A 26,611-nucleotide genomic window follows, 5' to 3' on the forward strand; every position below is an offset into this window, starting at 1 on the left:
AGAGGGTCTCGCCTGGGACAGGCAGAGGTGGGCACGTAGATACGGATCTGCTGCCCTTGGAGTCAGGCTGGACCTCTTGGTGATGCTGCCCTTTCCTCAGAAGGCCCAAAATGTCTGACTACTCCCTTTGGTGATGTTAGCACACGGGTGGGCATTTCCATCGGGGCTGTGAGAGGGCAGAATTGTAATTCTATATTTCTTCTTCATTCATGAGCTGGAATATTCACAAAGAAAAGTGACCCCTCACCACATCTTTGGTTACCCTGAGATGCAGTCTGTGTATATGGGAAGGCAGATGGTTGGTTTTCTCCATCATTTGCCAGGTTTAAACACTACGAGTTGGCTCCTCAGAGCTCCACAGCACAGCCACGCTGGTTTGCTCTCGGCGACGCTGTGCAGTCACATTTTGTTTTAACCTTCTGCTGCCCTCACTCTCTTCTGATGCTCAGTGGCCGGTGTAGGCCCATGGAGGCCCCCTGGGCTGGCCGGGCCCCTGTCCACGGTGCTCCAAGCAGTGCCTTTGCTCTCTGAGCTCTTGCCCACATCCTGATTCACGTTCAGGTGGGCCCGTCACCTTCCCGGCCCTTTGAACATGTGGGAAACACTTACCTGAACCGTTTTAACGTCGTCGTGTTGGGGTGAGCCTGCCTCGGTAACTGACCCCCTCTGTCATCGTGGGTCGCAGGTCCCCCTCTGCACGCCCGCTACGTGCAGCTGGACCAGGCGTGGTGCCGTGTCCTCGCCAAGGGCGCTCCTGTCCAGTCCCTGGGCTTTGTCCCCGCCTGGTCGGGGCCTGTTCTTCCCATCCTCTCACTGCTGAGGCCCGGTGCCCTGCCCGTGTGGTCTCCTGAGTGTCTCCTTGGCCTCCCGGGGGCTCGTCCCAGCCCTGGGCCTCTCCCTCCCTGCACACCCCCCTGCAGGCCACGGCCAGGACTCAGACCCTCTGCCCAGCGGTCAGCCCTCCTCTCCCGCCCCGGCCCTGCTGGCTCCAGCGCCTCGGCCTCCCAGCCCCTAGCTTCTCCCTCCTCACGTTGCACCGGAGTCTCACTGTAGGGCACACGCTGTCTTGTTCTCCTCTTGGGAGTCACGGCCCGCGCTGCCAGCGCTGGCCAGTGTTTTAGGTGCTTCCCGTGGGAGGGCGAACTCAGCGCCTCCACACACATGCCGGCGTCAGGCAGCAGGCACAGGGGGCTGTGTCCTCCTGCTCATCCCAGGGCTCTGGAGTTGGTGCTGGCCGCTGACTGCTTCTGTGCCGCTTGCCCCTCTCTGTGTCCTACGAGGGGTTCAGGGAGAGGTAAGCCCCGCTGCTGCCACAACTTCCCAGGATCCACACGGATTTCTGACACAGGCAACTGTGTGGCGCACACAGTGACCTCCACGTACTGGGTAGCGGTTGCAGGCTGAACTCCCTTCATCCTTCTTGCCTGTCTTAACGATATGCCCCGGACATGGTGCTAGAGGAGGCCCGGTGACAGCCTGCCCAGGTCCCGGCCCTCTTTTACAGCTGCAATGGACCCTGTGTAGAGGTTCAACAGCTTATGAATTACCCGCACTTGCTGGCATGTGGACTGTTCCAGTTTTTTCTGTTATAAATTTGTTGCAAAGATGCATTTTTGCCAGTGTGTCTTTGGGATAAACTCCTCTGTGGGGATTGCTGGGCCAAAGGGTAAATACCCACATACTTTGCTGGATGCTGTCAATCTCCCCTCAGATCCCACCAGTGACACAGGAGATGAGAGCCTTGCCAACGAGGTAAGTTGTCCAGTGCCGAGGCTTTGTTGCCAGATTGGTCAGGAGAGGCCTCAGAAGATATGTGAGCAGAGACTGAGGGTGGGAGGAGTGTGGGTGGCAGGGACGAGCCACCCAGGCTGGGAGCAGCTCGGCCTCGGCCTTCAGGTGTGAGGGCTCAGCATGAGGAGGGCCGCACAGCCGGAAAAAGTGAGCAGGAAGGGGAGCGGAGGCCAAGCCAGAGTTGAGGCAGGGCCCAGGCCCAGCACAGGACCTCAGGGACTTGGAGCAGCCCCTGGGCCCCTAAGCAGAGGCCTGGTGCACTCTGACTGAGGTGTTACGGTGTCAGCTCATTGGCTGCTCTGTTGAGGATAGAATGGGGGCGGGGGTGGAGGCTGTGGCTCCAGCCCAGATGAGACAGGTGGGCTCAGGCCAGGACAGCAGCTGTGGAGGCTTGGAGCCACGCCTGGATGAAGGCATGCTTGACAATAGAGCCAACAGGACTTCCCTGTGAACTGGATGTGGGATAACAGAGAAAGAGAGGAGTCAGGAATGAGTCCAAGTGTTTGTGCTCCAGGAACAGAAAAGATGGGGCTGCCACTGGCTGAGATGTGGAGACAGGAGAGGGGTCATGTCCTGAACCTGACAGGAATTATGTCTGCTGTTCAGCGAGGGGCACATCGCTGCACACACACTGGAGGGTCACCAGCATCAGGACAGAGCTCAAAACCATGCGGCATTGTGAGGTCGCTGGCCAGGAGAGACCTCGAGGAGAGGAGGGGAGGATGGCTGGGGGGCTGAGAAGGTGTTAATCAGAGGGATGGGCAGAGGGAGCATTTCTGGGAGGAGAGAGCAGCACGGGGGTTGCAGAGATGACACAGACCTGGACCAGAGTGCTTTACTTGGGGAGGGCAGAAGCCCCGGGGGATGGGATGACACGGGGAGGGAAACTGGAGAGGGCAAGTGTGGACAGCTCTTCTGAGGAGTCGTGCTGCAGACGAGTAGAGAAGTGAGGTGCATGGTCGAGAGAGGGCCTGTTTTGTCCTGTCCTGTGGGTAGGATGGGCAGCCTCACTGAAACCTCAGTCAGATAGGATGGCCCTTGAGGGCAGGGAAGGGGGTCAGCTGGGTGTGGAGGATGTCACCCCTGGGGCATGGCTGGGTGGCAGAGGTGTGAGGACAACTGGCTCCCGGGAAGGAGGCGGCATGGACACGGTGGGGTGGGAGTCTCCTCTCACTACTTGTGTCCTGGTTCTGGTTCCTTCTTTCTGGCCTTTCCTATTGAGGTATAGCCACACAAATGTAACCTGTGCCCTTCAGTGAGTTCTGACCCATTTCTACACCCAGGAGCTTATCACCACCAACAACACAACACACATTTCCATCACCCCAGGTTTCCTCGGGCCCCGGTGCCCACTTCTTGTGCTTTTGCCCTGAGTGAGGCCCCTGGAGGATTTGGGGCAGAGGACGAACATTCTCTGGTTGATGTGTTATGAGAGTCACTATTACATGTTGAGAATAAATTCAAGGGCCCCAGGAACGAAGCAGGAGACCAGTCTGCGGCCTGTGCGCCAAGTGGGGAGTCGATGGCCCAGGGTGGGGGTGGGTGGGGGACCTGTGGCAGACTCTGAGGCATCTGCTGACAGTGGGCCTGGGCATGGGAGGAAGGACCCCCGTGCTTCTGTTCGGCAGGCAGGATGGAGTCCAGCATCTCTGCAATGAGGCTGGGGGTAGGTCACAAGTTGACATTCTGACATCAGAGCCTGAGCTCCCTAGAGATAACCCCAGCAGAGATGTGGCTGGGCATCTGGACACAGCTGGAGCCCAGGCTTCAAGGTCAAGGTATGGGGTGTTGTCACCGGCCCAGATGTCTGGTCTGCACCCCTGGTGAGAGACCCTGGGCCTGAAACAAATGTGGAGCTGTGGCTAGGCCTCACACACTTGCTCCTGGCTCTCCCCCATGTGCAGGCAGGTGGCCACGGTGTCAGAGGCATGTCAGATGACTTCTGGGGTCACTTTTCCCTAGGCCTAGGGCTGTTCCTGGCCTGCTGTCCCCTGGGCCTCCACTTCTGATCTGGGTCATAAACAGAAGCAGCTAGGAGAGATCTGCACCAGGGTCGGCCTCCCCCAGTGTGTAGGGCAGCCAGCCATCCCCTGGATCTGCTCCCCAGTCCTAGATGGGGACTTGGGCTCAGTCAGCATGGTCAATCTCCTCCTGTGCCCAGCCAGCAGCAGTGAGGCTGCCAGGGCTCCAGCCAAAACAAAAAACAGCCTTCTCCTCCCAGCATCCTGAGTCCCGTTTGTGGCTTCCAGTCTATAGTTGCATTTGCCTCCTCCCTCGAGCAGTCCGTTTTCACCCCAACACTGCACCCACACTGCACTTGCCACGGCCCCTGAGGGGCCCCACTTCCTTCACCCCTCCAGCAGTTGACTAGACATCTCTCATCCCTAGGGGTCCTTCTCCCCGGTCTGCTCCATCTGGATCTTTCTTCCTGGCTGCTCCTGGACTCCAGAATTTCTCTTCTGGGAGGGCTGCAGGGGGCTTGGTCCCCCATTCCTCATTCACTCACTTGACCATCTCCAGATGCTGCAAGCCCACTGCACTCCTGCACCGCAGCCTCACAGCAGCCCCACTGGGGTTCTAGAGACATCATCTTCCCCAGATGGTCAGCAGCCGCCCCATCCTGCCTGCTTTCATGCCGGCGCCGCCAGCAGACCCCATTATTTCTGCCCTCCATGGCACCACCACGTGCACAGCTTCCTGTTCCAGTCCCGCCTCACAGACACAGGGCACCCAGAGGCCAGTCCCATGGCCACAGCCCTTCACTCAGCCCACCCAGGGACCTCACCATCTGACCTCATCTCTAGCTTCTTTCTACCCTCTAGCTTTCAGGCTGATCTCTAGAAAGCATCCTTCACGCCCCGCCCCACCAACTTTGGGGCCAGGGGCTAGGTGGACTCCCTGCCTATGAACTGTCCCCAATCCCTGGTATCTGCAGGGCTCGCTCCTGCGTCCCTTCCGTGCCCATTCACTCTATTGTAACCATCTCCGAACACCCACTGCCTCCCCTATCCGGCTTGTTTCCCCCATGACACCACATTTACGTCTTCCTCTATTTCCACCCCCTTCCCCCTGAAGTGAGGACCCCACGAAGGCGTGGACGTCACGGTCACTACTTGCAGCTCCAGGGCGGGGCCTGCAGAAACGAGTTTTGGGGTCAGCCTTGCTGCCTTATGTCCGGAAGCCCGGGATGCAGGGCCCCTGTCTGTCCGCGGCGTCCCCGCTCCCGCCTGGGGCACTGAGGGCGCTCGGTACTAGTTCTCAGGAAGGACAGAAATGCAAGAAGGAAACCTCCTCCCTCGAAGGAAACCGCTGGCCCGCGAGCCGGGCTCTAAGCCCAGCAGCCAGCAGGGTACCAGGTTCTGCAAGTGAGCTGCGCCCCCGCCCGGCGCAGCGTCCGCCAGCCCCGCCCCGGCCCCGCCCCCAGGCCTGGCCGACAGCGCCCCGCCCCCGACAGGCCCCGCCCCCTCGCGGGTCTCTCTGCTGAGCCCGGCCCAGAGGCTCCCTCTGGCCACGCCCCTCCTGTCCTCACTCACACTCTCTGACACCGCCCCCCCCAGGTCCCGCCCCCAGGACCCTCGTCTCTCCAGGTCCCGGGGCTGAGCCCAGCCCCGACGCACCTGCGACCTCTGACCACGCCCTGTTCCCCCTCCCACTCTGCCCCGCCCCCTCTAGGCTCCGCCCCCGCCTCGGCTGCTGGGTGGGAGCCGGGCCGCTCAACGCGCATGCTCCAAGCGCGGCGCCCCCGACTCTGCGCTCGGCTCCACTCGGGCATTTCCGCCTCTTTGTTTTAAACTCCGGACTGGTTTTTTTCTCCTGCTCTTGGGGGGGACCAGGAGGGAGCGGCGCCCCCTCCCCCTCCCGGCGCGGCCCCCGCGTGCGCCCCGCTCGCCCGCAGCGGAGACGGCAGGTCAGTGAGTCCGCGCCCCGCCCGGGCTGGCCCGCGGCGCCCGCTCCACAGGCCGCGGCCTCGGCCCGTGTCCGGGCCCGAAAGGCTCCGAACCCCCGCCCGCGCCCCTGCGTCCTCGTCAGCCCTCCCTGCGGAGCCCCAGCTCCTCTCGGCAGGCCCAGGCCAGGGCCGGACCCTCGAGGGGCCGGGACCCCGGGGTGGGCCCGACCCCGGGACGGGCTTCGGGAGGGACTAGGAGCTACAGGACCCCAGAATTGGCTATCGAGGAGGACCAGACCCCTGGACGGGTCACCGGGGAGGGACCAGGAAGGACCGAACCCCTAGATGGGCCACCAGGGTGGACCGGACCCCAGACCCTCACCGTGGAGGGACCAGGGAGGACCAGACCCCTGGTCGGGCTTCTGGGGAGGGCTGGATCTTGGGACCCACCAGAAAAGGACCAGGAAGCACTGCGGTCCCTGAGGCAGCTCACCTAGGAGAGTCCAACCCTGAAATGGGTCATGGAGTAGAGTCCAACCTCACTGTGGGTCACGAAGGAGGGCTGGAACCCTAAGGACCAGCAGGAATCAGAGAGGGCTGGACCCTGAGACAGGTCCTGGAGGAGGGTCAGACTGCAGGACCAGGCAGGACCCCGGAACAGCTGGCACACTGGGGTGAGTTGCTGAGAAGGGCCAGGAGCTTGGGATGGATCACTGGGGATGTCCAGACCCTGGGACCAGCCCATCGAGAGATCAGGATAAACCCACTGGAGAGTACTGGGACCCCAGGGCTGACCCCCATTAGGGCCACGGTCCTGGAACATTCCTGTGAGTACCTCTGGGACCCCAGGACAACCCCTCCAAGAGGCTGGGACCCTGGCACTGTGACATGTGGAAGGCTCTCGCCGTATGACATGCTCCTAGTGGGTCACCTAGGAGCTGGGGCAGGACCCTTAAGAAGGCTGGCTCTCAGGGAGGGTCAGGACAGTGATGAGAGCCAGAACTTGGAGACAGGTCCGCAGCGAGGCCAGGACTCTTGAATGAGTCTCTGAGAAGCACCCAGACCTCAGGGCAGACTGTAAGGAGTTCTGGGACCCAAGCTAGGCCCCAGGGTTTGGGCCCCTGGGGCAGGACCCCGAGGTTCCCAGAATCTGCCCATCCCACTCAGCTGGATCTGTCTGCTATAAAGGCTCTGGAGCATCAGGGATTCCGATTACCTGAGCCCCACAGGTGCTAACCAGCCCTCTCTGTGAGGCCCCTGAGCACCTGGGCCAGCCCCGCAAACCTCTGACCTTCAGCAGGTGAGGTAGACGTGAGGCAGGGTTGGGGCCTATCCTCCCAGCTCTGGGGACTTGAGGGGGCTCCTGGTCCACACTGGCTCCATGCCTCAGTCCAGCCCTGTGCCCCCTTCCCCATTCTTCCAGCCCCTGCTCCAGGGCTGCTGTCCTTTCCCTCCTTTGGCCCTGTGGTCAGTGTCAGGCACCTTCAGCCACTCCTCCCTCCTCTCCCTCCGGTGGTGTCACCAAACGAGCCCTGTTCTCAAGGTCTGGAGGTGTTTTCAGTGTCCAGGAATTCCCAGGAGGGGGTGGGGTCTGAGCTGGGAGTGTGGGCCGTGGGAAGTGTTTTGGGGCCAGTCGGCCCAACGCGTGTCAGGGGAGTGGATCAGGCCCCTTCTCTCCTCCAGGAAAGGAAAGTGTTAGAGGACTTGGGGTGGGGGCTTTGCTTCTCTGAAACTTCTGAATCAGACTCACCTAGAACTTGCCCATGTTGCCTTTAAGTTGGAAGTGGGGACGGAGTAGTGCTGCACTTGGGCTGGGCAGGGGCTCCGGCATGTGCCCAGTAAGACAGTGTCGGAGAGTGTGAGAGGGTGGGAAACCCAGGGCACGGGCCGCCTGGCCTGGGGTCAGCGCGCCCTCATCCAGCGAGCCAGAGAAAGGCAGGAGCACTTTTGGAAAGGTGGACTTGCGTTCGCTTGCAGACTGACCCAGAGGTTGAGCAGTGGGATGAGGCATAAATCTAAAACCTCCAAGGGAGATGCTAGAACTGGTCAGTTCAGTGTTTCATTTTGCGCCATGACTTCACTCTTGGTTACTTAGGAGAAAACCGCTTTGAATTTTCAGTGTAACATTTCACAGGACTTAATCTTAACCGGACGGAGTCCCCAAATAGTCCAGCATAGAAACTTTTATTTGCCAAATGTAACCATACTCAGGCCCTTCTTACTCAATGCTTACTTCTTCTATTTTTTTTTTTTAACATTGCACTTTACTTTTTTTAAAAAAAAAGACTTAATTTGCCTTGTGAAGTTTTGGAAAAGATCTGCAAAATTGGGCATTCAGATTTGGTTAGATTCTTTATTTTCCTGTTTTTGGATTTTTGAAGGGTTTTGAAGCTTGTGTTATTTGTGTATTGCTGCCCAGCAAATTACCCCAAAACTTAGTGCCTTAAAACAACTTCAGTTATTATCTAATGGTGTCTGTGGGTTGGGAATCTGGGCACAGCTTGGCTGGAACCTCTGCTTCAGGGTCTCATCAGGCTGCAGTCAGGGGACCAGTGGGGGCTATGGTCGTGTTTGTAGGCTCACATGTGGGGGGATCTGCTCCCAGGCTCATTAATGCAGCTGCTGACTAGGATGTCCATGGGGCAGCTCAGAACAGGAGAGCAAGCAAGGAGGCCACAGGCCTCATGACCTGATCTTGGCAGTGACATCCCACCCTACCGGATTCTGTTTGTTAGAACCTAGTCACCAGGCCCGGCCCACGCGGAGAGGAGGGCCTCCACGTGGGTGAGTGTACAGGGAGGGGCGGGGGCTGCTGGGCCATCAGAAGGGCCTGACCGAGTAGTGCCTGCAGGCGAATTAACAGCTGTATACAGAGTAGTGTGTTCAGGCCTCTGTTGCAGCAGGTCAGCTGCCTCTTTAGTTAGGAGGCTTCTCTGATGTCGCCATCGTGACTGAAACTGTTGTGATACTGGGGCCTACACGTAATGGAAGGTAAATTACACGTAGGAAAGATTTTTAGGAATTAACTTATAATTCAGAACACCTGTAGCAAACCACAAATTAAATCGTAGGTGTGTGTGTCAGGGATGTGGAATTCTTTGATAGCTTCAAGGGCAGCGATTTTAGTTGTTTCTGGAGCATCATTTTATTTCTGTCAGTTATTTTGCTCCAGAAATTATTAACTGACTTTTGTAAGACATTTTTTAGATGTGAGAACCTGATACGTTTGGGATATTTGACTCTTGTAGGGACTGTGACTCCAGGAAGCTGTGTGCAAGGGCCTCAGTGCTCAGCCCGCAGCTCTCTGTGTGCCTGATTGCACTGTGTGCACTCGGGCTGGGATGCAGGGGGCCACATGGGAGGCCTCCCTCAAGGACCCGTCCCCACGCTGGGGGAGGTGTCCCCTGCTGCCACTCTGGTTTCTGGACCTGCCAGGTTCCACCTGCTGGTGTGAGGGCAGGGCCCTCTGCCAGTGATTGGAATTCTTTATTTGGGTTCTATGATTTGGATTATAAAATAAGGTTTGTTTTGGTCTATAGTATTATTCTTTAATCTATTAAATGGCAGGATTTGTTATTTTCCTTGGAGCTTTATTTGGTTAATAAAATTGACTTTGAAGTTAAAAATGTAATTTTCTTTTATTATTGAAATGTTGAGGTTTGGGATGGTTTCTTATTACCCTTCTGATACTTGCTATTTCTATCACAGAAATGCTGCACAATTCATTGTGCTTCAAAAATGGAACTACTGTTCTTCGGTCTACAAGTTGGTAGTTTTTTATTGAGTTTTAAAAACTGAGGCCTTTAAAAATAGAAAGACTTAACGGGTGTGTATAGCTTAGTGGTAAAGTGTATGCTCAGCATGCAGAAAGTCTTCGGTTCAGTTCCCAGTACCTCCATTAAAAAAGAAGAAAAAAAAAAGACTTTCTTTTCTAATCTGCTTGTTTCTCCCTACAGCACTGAATTAAGTGAGGGCCCGAATGACAGTAATGAAACCCTTAACGTCTGAAGAGAGGGTTAAGGCATGAGCATTGCTCACGTGCACTTTTAGAATTGTCTATTGAGTTAAGGAAAAACCCTCACCCATAAGGACTAAAACTCACTAGAAAATATGGTCCTTAAAAAAACCATTGGTAGGTTGATTTTTATTTTGAAGAGAACGTCTAATATTTAGGTGAATTTAGAGAGTAAAGATTAACTGGGTTTTTTTTTTTTTGGCAAATACATCAATATTTGCTGGACTTTACTACATTAACAGCAAATGCTAGATGCTTAACAAGAAATAAGCAAACTGTAGAGAGCTGTCCACCCACCTCCGAGAAGCCTGCTAACTTGTGGGTCCCCTGTGGGTCTTGTGGGGTCTCACCAGCTGCTGTATCTCCTGGCTCAGCAGGGCCTGCTCCATAATAGATGCCTGACAAAGAGTAACTAAAAGCTGACCTTGCTTGATGCCTTTTGAGGCCCTGATCTGAAGGTGGTGTGTGTACTAACTCCTTTGGTTCTTAGGTCACCCCAGGACTGCACCCTGATCACCCCACAGGGCCCAGGCACAGCCGGGCAGTGAGGGGCAATGGGGACGGGGCTTTCTTTTCATTTCAAGTGATTTCACGTTCCTTTTTTACCAGTTTTCATTGAGAAAGCAGGACAGTGGAGAAAAGCTGACAGACTGGACAGGGAACACCCTTGGCCCCCCTCCACCCAGGCCTCATCTGAGTTTTGCCGTACTTGCTTATCTGTTTCTAAATGCACCGTTTGTTGTGGGCTCACCTGAAAGCAGCTGCAGACGGCCTGGCGTGCTCCCCAAGTGAGGCGGAGCCCACAGGCCCCGTCATCGGAGGCTCCACCCGGAGAAGGGCCCTCCGGCCACATGCTGGCTGATTTCTGGTGCACCCCCCCCCCCCCCCCCCGTCGTTGTCTCCAGAGCGTCTCCCAGGCACTTCCCTGAGCCTGGTGCAGACGGCTCCCCGTGTGGCGCTGGTGGCATCTCGCCCCGCCTTCCCCGCCTCAGCATTGACTTTTCAGGCCACCTATCACATCTGGATTTTCCGACTCTTCACCTGTGCGTCGCCCACCCTAGTCTGTCGTCTCCAGTTTACTCTGTAGACTAAACAGGGAGGCTGGTTGGGCTCTGGGTTTGTGGGACGGCGTGGTCGGTGCTGCTTGGCCCCCTTCTTTGCCGGCTCTCAGGCAGGGCCCTGTGGGCTGGCCGAGCCTATCTGGAGAGGCCTGGGGTCCCAGCACCAGGCCCAGGGGTCGGGCCTCTGTCCCAGAGGGTCACACTTGCTCTGTGAATCTGCCAGGCCGTCTGTGGGCCATCCCACCATTTCCCCCAGTGCATGGTCAGCCCCCTCTGTCGGCTTTGCTACTTTCAGCCGACTTTACAGAAGGTTCATGCTTGTGGAGGGAACTGTGGCTTCTGCTGTGCAGTAACATTTCCTTTGCTGAGTAACTGCCTTCCGGGCCCTGGAGTGGGGCTGCTGATGCCCACTGGTTTCCCCGCCTTTCACTGAAGGCCACCTGGCAAGGAGGCCAGGGGGGCTGTCCCAGGCCGGCTGCCTCAACCACGCCCCAGTCAGGGTGGTTTACAGGGCCAGCGTTTGTTTCTCACTGTCCTGGGGGCTGGGGTCCGAGATCAAGGTGCTGGTGGGTTCGGTTCCTGGCCGGCGGATGGGCCCACGCTGTGTGCTTGCTGGTGGGGCGGTGGGGCAGCACCCGGTATACCGGTAAGGGCCCTGACCTGTCATGACTCTAACCACCCTCGTGAATCTGACCCTCCCCGAGGCCTTGCACTTGGAGACGAGGGTTAGGGCTTCAGCATGTGATCTCTGGGGGCACAATCCGATCTGTACTGCAGGGCTCCAGCTTCTTCTACATGTTTATTAACCTGATTCTTATCTGTAGAATTGGAAGAATAGCTGCCTAATGAGAATATTTTCAGAGGTGGTGGCCCCTCTGTGTTCTACATGTTTGGGAACCTAGCCCATTCTCCTGCGAGTAACTTCCATGCCTCTAAACTACCGTATTTGTTTTCTGTTGCTGGATAACGAATTGACACTGACTTGGTGGCTTGAAAGGACACCCACTTACTAGTCACAGCTCCACGGGTCAGGAGTCCAGCCGGCTGCAGGCCGACACCTCTGCTCGGGGCCTCGGAGCCTGAAATCCACATTTGGGCCAAACTGCAGCTTTCACCTGGGACCCACTGGCTGGGGACGCCCGAGGGCCTTTGCCCAGGACTGCGAGCAGTTGAGAGAATGTTGCCTCTGCCACCAGCTGGAGGAAACTCTGCTTTGAGTGACCATGAATTTGGTCAGGCCGCTGGATACTCGCCCTACCATAAGGTCAGCTGATGTGAGTCTTTAATTACATCTTCAAAAGCCCCTTACCGCAGTACCTGGGTTGGTAAGGGCAGAGGTATGTGTACTCCAGGGCCCACAATCTTGGGGCCATCTCAGAATTCTGCCTGCCGTAGTAATTCTCTTAGTGTACCGTTCTCTGGCCCCCAGAATTCACATCCTGCCAAATGCAGACACACTTGCCCCTCCCTACCAAGGTGCCCGCACATCCCCCCTGTCATCTGTTTGGTGTAATCCCCTGGGTGCAACCCTCGGTCACCTGTGAACCTGGGGACAGGTCGCCCTCCTAGCACCCAGCACCACAGGACAGACGGGACAGCAGGTGCAGCTGTCCTGGGCCTCCTGGGAAGTGGAGGTAACAGGTCACAGGTCCACTACAGCTCTGAGCCCCGGGGTCCTCCCAGCTGAGGTCCTGGGTCGAGTTTCAGGCTCAGGGTGACCCAGACGGCTCCCAGCTTGCCCTCTGGGCACCAGGTTCCGGCTGAGTGGTCTTTCTCCTGAAGAGGCCTCGTGTCTGTGGCCAGCAGCCTTGTTGGCCAGTTGCCTGCCAGTAGAATCTTGGGGTTCGACAGCCCCTCCCACTGCATGTTTTCATGCGTCTCCAAAGCTTGGATCTGAGAGTGGGAAATCGATGTGATTATGTTAATACAGTCTATTTCAAGGCTCCATTCCAATTGCATCTTCCCTCCTGCCTTACCTTGCCCGACGTTACTGTCTCCTGTCCCACGTCCTCAAGGACCACGTCTGAGCCTGTGCCCTCCTTGGCCCTTGTCCTTGGCCCCCCACCCCACCCCATCCCGATGCCTCGGTCTCTTGGCCGGCCACGTGGTGGTCTTACTGGGCTCACGGGGCCCCTCACCCCATTTGCACAGTGCCCCCCCACCGCCCTGTCAGATTCCTCTGGTCTTAGTGAAAAGTGGCCCCTTCACCGCCCTTGGCTTCACGGCCTGGATCCTCTTCTTCAAGGTGCTCCTCGCTGCTGGTGCGTTTGAGTGGTCTGGTTAGCGGCGGGGTTTGGGGCTCCGAGCCCACCTGTCATGACCCGTGAGCACAGCTGCGGGCACATGTCAGGTGCTCAGTTTGAACGAGTGTTAGCACTCGTGACCTGAGCCCTGTGGAGTTTCTTTTCACACTTGGTCAGCAGTTTGCTGGGATACAGAATTCTGCCTGAAAGCTGTCTCCTCAGGACAGTGAAAGAGCTGCTCCCTTGACCTTTAGGGTTCAGTCCTACAGGTGAAGAGTCCGACGCTCTGAGTCCTGTTCCGTGGCAGTGGGCAGGGGGGGTCCTCTCCCCCGGAACTTCGGGTCCTTCCTTGTGCCCTCAGGGTCTTGAGGTTGAGGACATGGTTGGATGTGGGTTGGCACGTGGGCCCTTGCAGTCTGATGATTCTTCCAACTGGGGAAACTCGAATAATTTTTTTCCAAGTCTTCAAGAGGAGCGTAGAGAATGACATACAAATACCCGTGTGCTCGTTGCCCAACTTAAGAAGTAAAATACTAAATTGTGTTTCAAAGCTCCTTCTCTGTTTTCTTTTTCTGAAACACCTGTTAGTTGGATGTTGCATCTTTTATATTTCCTGTCTTTTTCGACCCTTTGGGAAGATTTCCTCAACTTTATCATATCGTCCTATTGAATTTTCAGTGTTGCCAGTCACATGGCTGACACTGTTGTGTAGGGAGCTGGTAATAGCAAAATAAATGTGTGAATTGTAAGTTCAAAGGTGGTGGCTTAGAGTCCTGTGTGTGTGTCATTTTAAACAAGGTGTTCTCTAAAGGCTTGCTGGCAAGGTGACATTTGAGAGAAGGCTTGATGGAAGGGAGGGAGGGGCCGTGTGGCCACCCGAGAGAGAATGTTCTGACAGAGACAGTAACGCAAGGACGGTGAGGCAGGATTGCACTTAGAAAGTTCTGCAGCTCACAGGGGGTCCGAGTGAGGACAGCAGCTTGGGGCCGCAGTGGCTGCCGGATGCCTTAGCTTTCTCTGAGACTTGGAGGACTTTACACAGGGGAGTCCCACGAGCTGGGAGTGGTGAGCATGGCCCGGTGGGGATGGCACGGTCGAGGGGTGCGGGCAGTGCGGCTGAGACCAGGCACAAGCCCTGGTGGGTAGGAAATCCAGGTGAGACTTGGAGATGCCAATACCGTGTGGAAATGCGTGCCTTCCGAGTGGGCCACAGGTGACTGGTTCTGAATTTGGGTTTGGGGAGTGTTGAGCTGGAGGAACCTGAGGTGTAAACGTGGTGGTGGGGCCCGGGGAGGAGGCTGGAGCAGGCGTGGGCTGGGCCCTGTGGCCTCCACCTGGGAGCATTTGGTCTGGTCTTGGCAGGTGTCTGACGCGGATGCTGCTGAGGACACGTCCTGGGGTCCCACCTCGGTGTCTGTCTCAGTCATGAAGTTACACCCAAATACCTGTGCAGACGCTTAATTTAAGAAATGAGAGTTGGGAGCAGACTCAGCAGCAGAGGTGGCCACCAGCCTTTGCCGCGTCAGCGAGTGGTGGTTGTCTGTCCGTTCGTTCAACACGCGTCGGCACACCAGGCTGTGGGGATCGGGAAGGAGCAGCGTGGTCCACGCCCCGTGGTCTGCAGCAGGGCGGAGCGTCCCTGAGTGGGGCCAAGACCCCACACAGAGGCGGGGCGAGGGGCTGAGACACGGTGCCCTGGGGGCCGGGGAGGCCTTTGCTGGAGGGTCAGGTCCCCGTTGGAGGAGTGGTGGGCGGGGACTCTAACTCGTAAGTTGCGATCCCACTCGAAAATCTGAATTCAAAGCACTTCTATGTTATTCCTTTTTATTATTTTTTAAAAGCTTTCATGGTGATGTGTAGCCTTGTAGAAATACATTTAAAGTTTCTTTTCTCTTGTGATCTTGGCCTGATTTCAGTGTCCCAGCCAGGATGTCCACAGTATGGGTGTGCTTATCCAGACAAGGTTCTGGCGAATCCCTGCGTCTGCCTGAGTGCAGACCCTGTGACGCCCTCGGGGTGTGAGTCCCGCCGCATGCTGGGCGCTGCGCCATTGCAGGATGGCGCTCGGGTGAGGAGCAGGACAGGTGGAGGACGCCAGCAGGCGTGTGAGGAGCCCGCCGTGTGCCAACGCTGCCACGGGGGCCGGGCACAGTGCCTGCCCAGCCCCTCCGGTGGGGGAGCAAGGAGCACGGAGTGCCCAGGCCGGGCAGGGAGGGCTCGGCAGTTTGGTGATTTCTGTGAGAATGAGGACAGACGGGTTTCCCGAGCTCCGGGTGAGGGCAGAAAGGGTGGCTCTGGCTGATCCCACAGCGTTTGCTTCCTGGGCCCCGGCTCCCAGCAGGCGCTCCACTGGGCGTGGTGTCCCATGGTGAGGACACAGCCTTGGTTCTGCTGAGGGGGTGACTGAAGAGGGTGACAGCTTGGGGGTTTGGACTGGGGTTTGGTGGCCTGTCCAAGAGTCTCGGGGTCTCTGCCCACCACGCGGTGGTTGAAGCACCAGGCCGTCGGGGAACAGAGCTTACACAGCTGTGAGGCGGGCGAGGCCCTGGGAGTGGAGCCGATGTGGACTACGTGGATATGTGGGCAGGCCCTGCCGTGGATGGAGCTGGTGTGGACGCCAGTGTGAATGGGGCGGAGCCTGGAGGGAGGGCATGGCCTGGCAGGAGTCGGGGTCCCTTAGATTGGTTTATTCAGGAGGGACCCATCTGGTTTGCTATTCTAAGTGTTGGTCAGACTTGTCTGCGGAGAATGAATTGATGATGTGAGTGGGGGTGGGGGCCTGTCCTGGGTGGATCTGCCGTCCAGATGGGAGCTGTGGTGTTGTCCAGGAACTGGCCGTGGGCACAGATGTCGGACAGAGGGTGTGGTGTGGGGGAGGATGGAGCGGGAGAAGGGACCCCACAGGCGCACACAACCTCCCCGGTGGGCGTTTGTCCGAAACGTCTGTCCAGAGACGTGACCATGACTGTCCGCAGCAGGCTTATGCCCAACGCAGATGCCCACCTGCTGGTGAGTGGGCCAGAGTTATGGTGGACGCTGCTCAGAACAGAAAGGGGGAGCTGTTCATCCCCACGGCCCCACGGGCGAATCTCAGGACCGTTACCTGAGTGAAAGGAGCCAAAGGAAAAGAGTGCACACCTGATCCCCGGGGCTCAGGGCTGTCGTCTGGGAAGATGGGGGTCCCCGGGGATGGGTCCTGCTCTTGGCGGTCCTTACAGAATATTACCTTTTAAGCATGTAGTTGTTAATTTGTGAAGTATTTTCAGTAAAGCGGTTTATAGAGGTCACAGGATGCAATGAACAATTTTGTGCCAATGAATTTGATGGCCTTCTTCCCTGGAAAATATAACTTAGCAAAACTAACTCAAAAGTAAGTGGAAAACTTTGAGTTTCTTGCAGGATATGTTAACAGAAGGAAGCATGACCCCTGGGGGTGTGAGGAGGCAGGTTCTCTCCCTGGGGGTCCCTGAGGGGAGGGAGTGGGCGCCTCCAGGCAGGCCTGCTGGTCACGGCTGGTCACACGCAGCTGACCTGCAGACGTGGGAAGACGGGCCAGGGGTCTGTTAGTAACCCCTCGTGGTGTGGGAGGGTCTGGTGCGCAGCTGGTCTCCACGACCTCCTACCTCCCCCGGTGGCAGTGCTGTGTGGGAGAAGTTGGGGTGTTGGGTTGGAGGGATCAACTGGGCTGCAGGGTGGGCAGTGGCCTTGCACAGGGGGGGTTGGTAATGTCCTCGGCCTGGGACCTTGTCGAGAGCAGTTCTATAGAGTAGAGGACGGAAGTCGGGGGAGAGGGGTGAGAGGCTGGGGGGTCCTGTGGGGAGGGGTCCTGTCGGGAGGGAGGTATGGAAGGTTCTGGAACGAGAAGGGCTTGCTGGAACGGTCAGTGCCCTTGTGAAGCAGGAGGACGGTGTCCAGAGTGGGGTCTGGTCAGCCTGGAGACCAGGGAAGGGGTGTGGAGGCTGCCCCCTCCGCCCCAGGGAGGGCAGTAGGGTCCCCACAAGAGCACGTGCTGTGGGGCTGCGGGGCCGGAAAGAGGCCGCCTGCCAGCCCTCGGTCAGCTTGCAATGGGCTTGTCAGGGCAGGTCCCATCGAGGGCCCAGCAGGCCCAGGGCACTGAGAGTCCGAGGTGTGCATTTCTCCTGTGACCTGCCGGAAGGACTCCTTGTGCTCAGGGCTCCAGACTATTTCAGCGGAAGTTCACAGCAAAATCAGCGAAGGAAAAGGCATGTAGGGCGAGGCCTGGGAGAACTGGGCGGGGCTTCTGGAGTCCTCTCCCCTGGGGTCATGGACGGACACGTTGTCACCCAGGGGCCTGTCAGGGCTCTTGGAGGCGTCTGCCTGGCACGCACCACACTCTCTGGGCACAGGGGGCCACTCTTGGCATTCAGGTAAAGTTTTAAATTAATGACAGGAACTGTCACCATCCAGGGTCCCAGGGCCCAGCCAAGGGCTGACCATGCTAGCCTCTGGCAGGACGAGTCTCAGGTGCTGGCTGGAGGAGAGGGATTGTGTCCTGCAGCCACACCGGCCACCGCGCTGGGCAGCACAGGTGGACGGCACTGGTGTCGAGGGTAATGGGCCAGAAAGTGAGCCCCCACGCCTCTGGTTCAGGAAGGGGGACAGATCTGGTGCTGTGTTTCATTATTATTTGGTCTTATGTTTTTTAGTGTCAATAAAACATCAATTAATTGTATGCATGTATGTCACGTGCAGCGAAAAATTGTCCTGGGACACTTGGCAGCCAGTACGCGGCCCATCTGGCACTCACTCGTCGGTCAGCTTCAGACCTCGGTCCCCTGTGGCTGCCAGGCGGCCGCCCAGACCCCCGTCACAGAGCCTGTGGGCCGGGGTGTCTGCCCTGTGCCCTCTCCCTAGCTTCGCAGGCGGCACTGGCCGTGGGGCAGGACTAGGTTGTTTACGGTGGGTTATTTTCCAGCTTTGAAGTTTCTGCCAGTTAGGGAACTGAGATAAATCAGACTTGGTGAGAAGGCGTCCACGGGACTGGGCCGGACAGGAGGCTCCATGGATGGCGGGGCCTGCTCTACCAGCCGGAGTCACCCTCAGTGGCTGGTGTGGGCGGGGCTATGGCCTGTCCGAGCCCCACACGTGTGTCTGACCGTGGCCAGCTTTTCCCTCATGAGAGCTGCAGGCAGTTGGCTTGCTCGTTGCTTGGCTGTCGTGGCACCCTGTTCCGTTGAAGGGCACGGGCGGGGTTTGCCATCTGGGGCAAGGATACCTGCAGGGCGGGTCCCTCACCTGCAGGGGAGCAGGCCACGCCAGCTGGAGCCCTCATGTCTCCTAAGGCTTAAAGGTGTGCATTTCACATTTGGTCTCCATCACCTAGAGCTGGTTTTTGAGGATGAGGAACAGGGAGCCTGGTGTAAGGTAGGAGTTTGGTTTTCTTTCAGTTTCACCCCCAGGAATGATGTGTGTTGTAGTTTTTTTGTTTTGGGTTTTTTTGGGTAAAACACACTTTATGGAGACATCGTTTACGTGCACTAAAGCTCCCTGGTTTGATGTGCAGTTGCTGTCGAGTCACCTGACTGCACCCCAGTCCCAACCTGCCCTGGACTGTGTCAGTGGGGACATGCATTTCTTCCCTGCGCCCCTGCCACATGGCTGGGCTCTTTCCCACCTGCTGACCCCGCTGCGGCTGCAGGGCTGCTGGGACAAAGCTTTGAACGTCAGGCACAGACCTTGGAGTGGGTTCTGTATTAGTGTCTCTTAAGTGGAGAACCTTCATCGGGTGCGGACATTTCCTTGTGTTCTTCATTTGCTAAGAGATTTTTAGATATCATGAATGGATGATGAATTTCATTAAATGATTTCTAGTGTGCCTTTGGGAAGGTCTTATCACTTCTCTTCTTTTATCTTTTGTCATAAATTCGATTTATTTCTTACATTGAGCCCACTGCATTCTGGGTGACCCTTCTGTTCATGCTGGACAAGGTGTCAGATTGTCACGCTTGGTCTGTTTGTCCCCCCAGTTCTGCTCTCACAATGAGACACTGTCTCCTGGTTCTCTGAGAGTGTCTGTGAAATTGGTCCCTGCTCGCAGGTTTCATGGAACTGTCCTGAGTCAGATTCCTTGGAGTTAAAGAACTTTCCAGTTTGTTTATTTCTACTTGCCTCAACTGTGGTGAGTTATTTTTCTAGAAATTCATCAATTTCTATAAACTTTCAACTTTACAAGCATAAAGTTGTTCATGACATTCTGTTATTACTGAAATGTCACCTCCTCAAGGAAGTCCTCCCTGACCACCCTGTTCTCCCCACCAGGGCTCCTGACCCTCTTTCCTGCTCTTACCTGTGCTGTTTGTCACCTCTGATGTCCAGAGAATCTGTCTCTCTGTGCACGTTGTGTTCCTTGTCTGTCTCCCTCTGTTAGAATGTAGGTTCCGGGGATTTGTGTGTCTTTTGTTCCCTGTTGTCCAAGAGTGCATGTCAGCAGTCTGTACTGTGTTGCTAAATTAAGCAAAGTGCACTGAGAGATTCCACGGTCACAGTAGCCAGAATTCAAGGGCTCAGTGGCCACTGCGTGGCCAGCAAGTGGAGAGGTTTCCACCCCCGCGGACAGTTCTGGTCTAGACCCACATTCATGTCTCTTCATCTCTGTTCTCTCGTTAAAGGGCCTTTTAATCTTCCCGAATAACTATCTTCCTCCACGTCTCCATTCCTCTCTTCCTTTTTCTTGCGGAAGTTAATTGAGCTTCAAAGACTAGTTAACACAACATGCAGTTATGGAGAAACTTGGAGGGTAAAAGTGACACAAACTGGATGCACTGCGAACGTCACTTAAGCCTCTGTCAGGCCCTTGTCCCCAGGTCATGGGTAGCCACTGCCGTGGAACCACAGGCGCCTCGCGTGGTGTCGGGCTCAGCCCCTCTCCTGCCTGCCAGGTGGGAGCCCTCGGATCTCCGGCAGGCCTGGGGAGCACGGCAGGCAAGTGGGCAGCCTGCTGAGGTCCCCGAGGCCCCGACTGAGCCGCGTGGCCCCGCGGTCCCCAGCCCTCAGAGCATCTGGTGGAGTCCCTGCCTGCCCCCCCACCAGCCCCTGGGCCTCGGTGCCACCCAGCTGCCACCAAGACCTGCCCGTGTCTCCGTGGTTCGTGCTGGTGTTTTACTGTCATTCAGTTTTGCTTTTCTTCTGATTGTTTTAAGCAGGTGAATGAACAGACCTATTTAACTGAGCAGCCAAAGCTCCAGGTCCAGTGGGGCCGGGCTCCGCGTGGACAGCCCGTGTGGGTGACGCCCCGGTCCCGGGTGTCTCCACGGGCTTCAACATGTAGCGGAGGACGAGGCTGTGCGTACAGGTGAGTGCAGTTTGAACTTTGACTTTTCTCCTCTTTCAGTGCTTGCGAATTGATTAAATTTGCCTTGAATTACACTTCACGAGTATATTGTAGCCATAGGAGAAGTTGGCTCCGTGTAACTCCTTCAAAGTGTCATCTCTGGGGCACAAACACTTGTGCGTATTCAGATTTTCTCCTGAGTGATGTTTCTGATTGACTGTTGCACTGTTGGCCACGTGGGACTCACCCATAAGTACTGGTAAGAACTTCCTTACAGGACTGTGTGTGTCACACGTGACTGACATGGAAGTGAGTAGCAGGAGCCGTTTCTGTGCTAGAAATGGGAAGAGGAGGAGAGACGGAAGGAGGGCCCCGAGGTGAGGAGCCAGAGCGCAGAGGGGACGGTGGATGAGGAGCCGCCGAGTCATGGCCATAGCCCGAGCGCCGGTGCAGAGGCAGGAGGAGGGGACGGCGCCGTCTAGCGGAGGTGGGGGACGTGGCTTTCTTGGGCCTGCTCTGCGCCGTCTGGGGAAGCATCTGAGGGGCCGGGCCCGGGCCTGCAGTTTTGTGGAGGGCACAGGACAGGCAGCCTTGAGCCTCTGCCCCAGTCCAGTCCAGGTGGGCCCCACTCAGTGTGCGGTGTCGGTGTCTGGTGTCTGGTGTCGGATGCTGTGCAGAGCCTGAGAGCGAGGGGGCTGGATGGGACCCTCCTGAGGTGGTGGTGACAGGGTCCCAGCTGAGCGCAGCTGCTCCTGCGCCCGAGGCCGGCAGAGCCCCAGCCTCTGACTGTGGGTGGTTACCGAGCAGGGCCCCTCTTCCAGGCCGGTCTTGGCTGGCCGTCAGCAGGTGCTTCGTCTTTCCTGGTCCCTGTGCCCCTGACGGTGTTACGGAGGGACCTCACCTACTCGGGGCTTGTTTGCCGTCCCTGCGGGCTCCCGCAAGGGGGTGTGTCCTCCTGGGCATGCGGCTCCCGCCTGAGGCCCCGCCTCCCTTGCAGCTGCAGGTGTCCAGCGGGGGTCCTTGGAGACTGTATGGCTCCTCTGGCTGCTCACCAGTGTCCCTGAGTGGGTCACTGCAGGTGCTGTCTTGGGGTGACCTCACAGTCCCCTCCTGTCTGTCGGCCCACACTCGTCTGTGAGGAAGGGTGTCCCTTGCTTGTCTGCCTGTCCGTCTGTGTGGCCTTACAGGCCTTGTGTTGCTCCGTTGGTTACAAGTAGTGGCGACAGTTGTCCCCAGCCTGAGCACAGCGGCCCCTTGTCCAGCCCTGGGTCGTCCGCGTGTCCAGGCTGCACCAGCTCCTCATACGGACAGTGATGTGTGCACAGGAGGCCCCGGGGCCACCCAGGAGTGGTCACTCCTAGGCCCCCTCAGCAGACAGAGCTGGGAGGTGGGTGGGTGAGTCCACCCCACCCTCGCCCCCGCCCCCACCTCCGCAAAGGAGGCGTGGAGCCCGGCCCCGGGTCTGCGTGAATTTGGAGCTGGTTTGGTTCTGGTCTGGCTGTTGGGTTGGTGGTGGGTGTGAGTGTGTCTCGTGTGTGAACAGCACCCCCAAGATGGGGCCGGGTGCTGGGCCCGGTCAGGGCGGCTATGGAGGAACGTCCCCAGTGGGCGCACTCCTGTGCTGCTTTGCTCTGCTTGGGAGCGGCTCCAGGGCTTCTGTCCTCTGAGTGCTTGTTCCCAGCGCTTCCTGCTCCGCCGGCGAGCCTGGCCCTCCTCACAGATCCCAGGCCAGTCGAGCCCCCGTGAGAGCCCCTCCCACCGAGCCCCTCCAGTCTCTCCTGTCTGGTGGTGGCCGCGTCTGCTCCTGTGCTCGAGGGGAGGGCAGACCCGGGTAAGCGAGCACACGTGCCTGCCTCCTGCCTCACTGCCTGGACCTAGCGCGTCACTGCTCCTTCTCTAAGTGCACTGAGTCTGCAGCCTTGCTGACCACCTCAGTTTGCTCTGACGGTTGGTTCTGGTGGGTTTCTGCCCAGGTGACGAGATCATCTCCTGGCAGCCCCTCCCCTCCGGGCCCTGCACTGCCTCTCAGGCCGAGAGGCCTCGTCCGCCCAGAGGTCTCCTTTCCTTTGCCTTTTCTTAAACAGCACTGGACGCAAGCGTGTCTGCGGGGCAGCCCGCGAGCCGCCTGCACTGTGGCCACTGGCCGAGGCTGAGCCTGCACCCCGGTGGAGCCTTGGGCCCTCCTAGGTCTGTGCCTCTGTCTCCTGGAGGCAGTGCATTTCTGTCTGTGCAGCCCTGTTGGGGATGCTCGTCTTGAAGCTTGTCCTCGGATCCTGCTCGGTGTCAGCATTCAGGCGAGTCTCCTACCTCTGCTGCAGCCGATCACCAGGAACCTAGTGGCTGAAGCCATGCAGGCCTCTCACCTACCGGCGCTGCAGGCCAGAGGTCCCAGACCTGCTGAGGGCTCCGGGGAGAGCCCTTCCTCTGCTTCCTGGCACACACTGTATCAGGCCAGACAAAGCCTCATGAGCCTGCGGTCCAGCTGGAGAGACGGTCAGAGCTGCCACAGCTCAGGGGCACCCCCGGCCACCTGGGCGGGGAAAAGGTGTCCACACTCTGGGGCACATGCTTGGACTTCTGTGATGTCATGTGTGTGCTGTGCTTCCCCCAGTGGGCGGGGACCTTGCCTGCTCCCTGTGGTCACCTTCACGGAGGGCCCAGAAGCTCCAGCAGACCCCTCAGCCCCTTACCGAGGCCCAGCGAGGCCTGCCTGCTCCCTGGCCCCTCCTCCCGCAGCTCCACAGACCTTCCATCCAGCTCCCCAGCTGACCTTGCTCGGTTCCGAGCAGGAGGAGAGGGTGGGGGCTCGGAAAGAGGGCAGTGCCACAGGGGTTTTAGGAAAGAGTGCTTGCCGAGTGCTTGTTACGGGCCCCTCGGCGAGCACTGCTCGGGGGCGGGGAGAGGACAGTCCCAGTCGTCCTCCGGGAGGCGGTCGGCTGCAGTGAGGACAGAGGCCTCACAGGTGGAGGCCACGCCCCAGGGCCTGCATGCACCCTGCCTCAGGCCTCCTCACCTGCGCTCCTCCCGGTCAGACTGTAACTCTTTACACTGAACCTGAACCTTTGTTGAGACCCATTAGAGAATTTCAGATACCAGTTAATACACGTGTCTCTCTTGCAGAAGCCAAAGATGTTGACCAGAAAGATTAAACTCTGGGACATAAACGCCCACATCACCTGCCGCCTGTGCAGCGGGTATCTCATCGACGCCACCACGGTGACCGAGTGTCTTCACACATGTACGTGCAGAATGTTCTGTGTGCTACTTGGTACTTTGGCTTTTTTACCAGAAGCTTTTAGCTCCAGCACAAAGCAGGCAGTGGGGTTAGGAGGTCCTGAAGGTGAAGGAGAAAAACGGCGTGAAGTTGCTTCAGCAGAGATGTCGGGTGAGGCAGCCGAAGCAGCACCGGGAGCAGCGAGGTGTTCCGACGTAACAGCCGAACCGTCGTGTGTGGAGTGACAGAATGTTCCTTCCCAGTGGAGAGCAGTGTTTATTTTTGCAGTTTCCAGGCTAACGCTGTAGGTGTTTTAAACAAGGAGCCTGGTGTCCTCCTTGCGGCCGGCCGCCTGGCTTGGTTTTAGACATGTAGCTTGTGCAGAGCGCCGCCTCACCTGTCTGTAGACCCCAGTTTACTTGGGGCTCATCTGTGAGGACGCTGGTGAGGAGCCCACCTGCAGAGGTCCAGGGCATTTCCCTGGACGGGTCTTTACCCTTAACGCCAATGACTGATCTTGTATTTTCACTGTAGAAAATCAAAGATTTGCCAGTTTTGATCAAATCTTTATTTTAAAGTTAATTCAATTTTTGGATATCGGCTGGCAATATTTTATTTTATTTCGTTGAATTTTGTCTCATTTTGTTTTATGAAGAAACTTGGGTGGTCTTTTAGCTTGAGGAATTAGCCCCGGCACGAGTGTCCACACGGGCCGCTGAAGATGCGTCTTCTGGTCCCGCATCCCCACTGGGATTTCTCTCCCTCCTGGGTCCTGAGCCTCAGCTCTGTCACGTGGGCGGAGGCAGGCGCCTCATCAGAGTGCTGCGGGGTTGCGGGGTCCCTGTGGCCTCAGCCTGCGCCCCCTCCCCTCTGACACTGGGCTCGCCTCCCCCCCGCCCCGCAGTCTGCCGGAGCTGCCTGGTGAAGTACCTGGAGGAGAACAACACCTGCCCCACCTGCAGGATCGTCATCCACCAGAGCCACCCCCTGCAGTACATCGGGTGAGTGGCCCGCAGGGCTTCTGCTGCCCCAAAAACCTGAGTCCGACCCTTTGAGAGACCTCAGGACCCGCTGGCCTGGCTGTGGTTTCCTCTGCAGTGGCAGCGGCCCTGGGACCCGCCTTTCTACCAAGGATCTCGGCCCCTGTGCCACCCCCGGGGTCCTGGGGGCCGTGAGTCAGGCCACAGAGGCGGGAGTTTTGGCCTGTGGCCCTCGGGCAGATTAGGGGCTGTGGAAGGAAGTAGAGCCACTCACGCGTGGGTTCAGGAGGAGAGGCCCGTGTGCTGGTCTCTCCGGATGCACTGGTGTGTCCTGTGTGCCCGCGGGAGGCCTTAGAGACGTGGGAGAAGCGAAACGCTCTGCAGAGGGAGGCCGCTCGCAGCCCCAGAGCCCGGGCCCATCCTCTCTGTGCCTCGTCTTGACTCCCCTGCTCCCCACGCTGGAGGCCTCCACTGTGGGCTCTCAGGTGCCGGGCCGTGAGCCACGTGCCTCCCCGGCTACACCTGGCCTTCGGGGTGGCTCTTTCCTGGTAACCCTGTCCCTCGACCCTTGTGGCCAGAACCACACAGGCCCGGAGTGGTCATCTGGCCAGAGTGGTCATCCAGTTGGAGTGGTCATCTGGCCAGAGTGGTCATCTGGTAGCACCCATCGTACCAGGCTGGTTCAGAGCCTTGTTCCTGATGTGGCCTTCTGCTCCGCCCAGACCCCGCAGTTGCCTGGGAGGCCTCCAGCTTCAGGGTAGGGCAGTGAGGGGGGTGGTAGCAGGGCCTGGCGTCTGCACTCACAGACCCAGACCGTGACTGAGGACAGGAGGAGAGCTCTCAGGGTCTGGGGGTCAGTGAGGCAGCCCTGCACCCCTCAGGCCCCTCTTACAGCCGAGAGCTTCTGTCTTGTGGGCTGGTGGAGACCATGGACCGTGAAGAGGTGAGGGGTGTAGCCTCTAGCTCGGAGTAGGCGTGGGGCCGTTTCAGGGGCTCCCACACCAGGGGCCTGGGTGGGGCTGGCCCCGGGAGGAATGTTCCCTCCCCAGCTTGCAGTTCCCTGACAAGAGATTCCCCCAGACCCTCCACTGTGGGCCCTCGCCAGGCTTGGGGGCCCAGATGTTGAGCAGTGGGGCAGCGGTTCTGCCTGGCGCCCCATCCTTGTGTGGGGGGGTGAGCTTTACGAGGAGCCGGTGGGGTCAGTAGGAAACAGTGAGGGTACCACGGGTACTGAAGGTCCGCGGTGTCTGCACGTCTGTGTGTGTGCGTGTTACCCGTGACGCGAAATGTGCTGCTCAGCAAGGATCACGGTCAGGAAAGTTGGAGAAGCCCTCTCTGACCCGGCGCTCCACAGGACCCGGGGACCCTCGGAGCCTGGCGTCTGTCAGAGGTTGGCAAGCCCAGCGGGCAGAGAGCCCTCGTCACCAAAAGGGTCTTGTCTGTGTCATTGTTTGGAATGTTCGTAAGCATCTAGAACCCAAATTAAATGATGCGTTAATTCAGGCTACATGTAATTCTTCCTAACACAGACTTTTTAAGTGCAAACTGGAAGCAAAATTCAACCAAAACTCCAAATTTGTGATTGTGGAGTTTGACACTGTTGGGTGGAAAATGTGTGAGTTACAGAATTGCCATTTCGAGCTAACCCACCTGTTGTGTTTTTTTGCCAGTCATGACAGGACCATGCAGGATATTGTTTACAAACTGGTCCCAGGCCTCCAAGAAGGTAAGTGTCAGAGCGCCCACAGACCCCCATGTCTGCAGCATGGCCTCCGAGGGCTTTTCTCTGACTGCAGGGCCCTTCTGGCCACACCACCTTCACGCTCATCCCTGCCCTGAGCTCCCTTGTCTCTCACGCCTCCGCCCCTTCGTTCAGGACGGCACAGCTGGTGCTTGGGCGGTGCTTGGGCGGTGGGGGTGCAGCAGGGAGCTGGGGCGGAGGTGCAGCCAGGAGCGCGTCAGTAAAGCTTGACTATTTATTGCCGAATCTCACAAGAATTAAAAAGAAATACTGTGTAGTCTGAACGCCCTGAAAGTGGAAGTGGCTGTTCTTTTTAAAACTTGCCCACAGTGCTGCACACAGACACTGTCCTGCTCTTGGTGAGGGGGCCGGCGGCCTCAGAATCCCGT

The 26,611-nt window shown here is 57.8% G+C and overlaps 1 protein-coding gene across 4 annotated transcripts in view; it reads left to right on the plus strand.

Moving 5' to 3' along the window:
• The first annotated feature begins 5,496 nt into the window (after window positions 1-5,496).
• The window catches only part of PCGF3 (polycomb group ring finger 3), a 48,312-nt gene continuing 27,197 nt past the window's right edge, over window positions 5,497-26,611 (plus strand). The window contains exons 1-5 of one of the 4 annotated variants that reach the window (XR_004324060.1): window positions 5,497-5,698; window positions 20,160-20,308; window positions 23,408-23,525; window positions 24,406-24,502; window positions 26,152-26,207. Coding sequence is in view for 3 of the 4 variants with exons in the window: in XM_032491743.1 (XP_032347634.1) it covers window positions 23,417-23,525; window positions 24,406-24,502; window positions 26,152-26,207 (262 nt within the window). In the remaining variant the exon portion in view is untranslated. Of the gene's footprint in view, window positions 5,699-20,156; window positions 20,309-23,407; window positions 23,526-24,405; window positions 24,503-26,151; window positions 26,208-26,611 lie in introns of all 4 variants that reach the window. The other 3 variants (XM_032491743.1, XM_032491734.1, XM_032491731.1) reach the window with 3 other exon arrangements.

The sequence above is a fragment of the Camelus ferus genome, chromosome 2 (genome assembly GCF_009834535.1).
Source record: "Camelus ferus isolate YT-003-E chromosome 2, BCGSAC_Cfer_1.0, whole genome shotgun sequence".
Lineage (NCBI taxonomy): Eukaryota > Metazoa > Chordata > Mammalia > Artiodactyla > Camelidae > Camelus > Camelus ferus.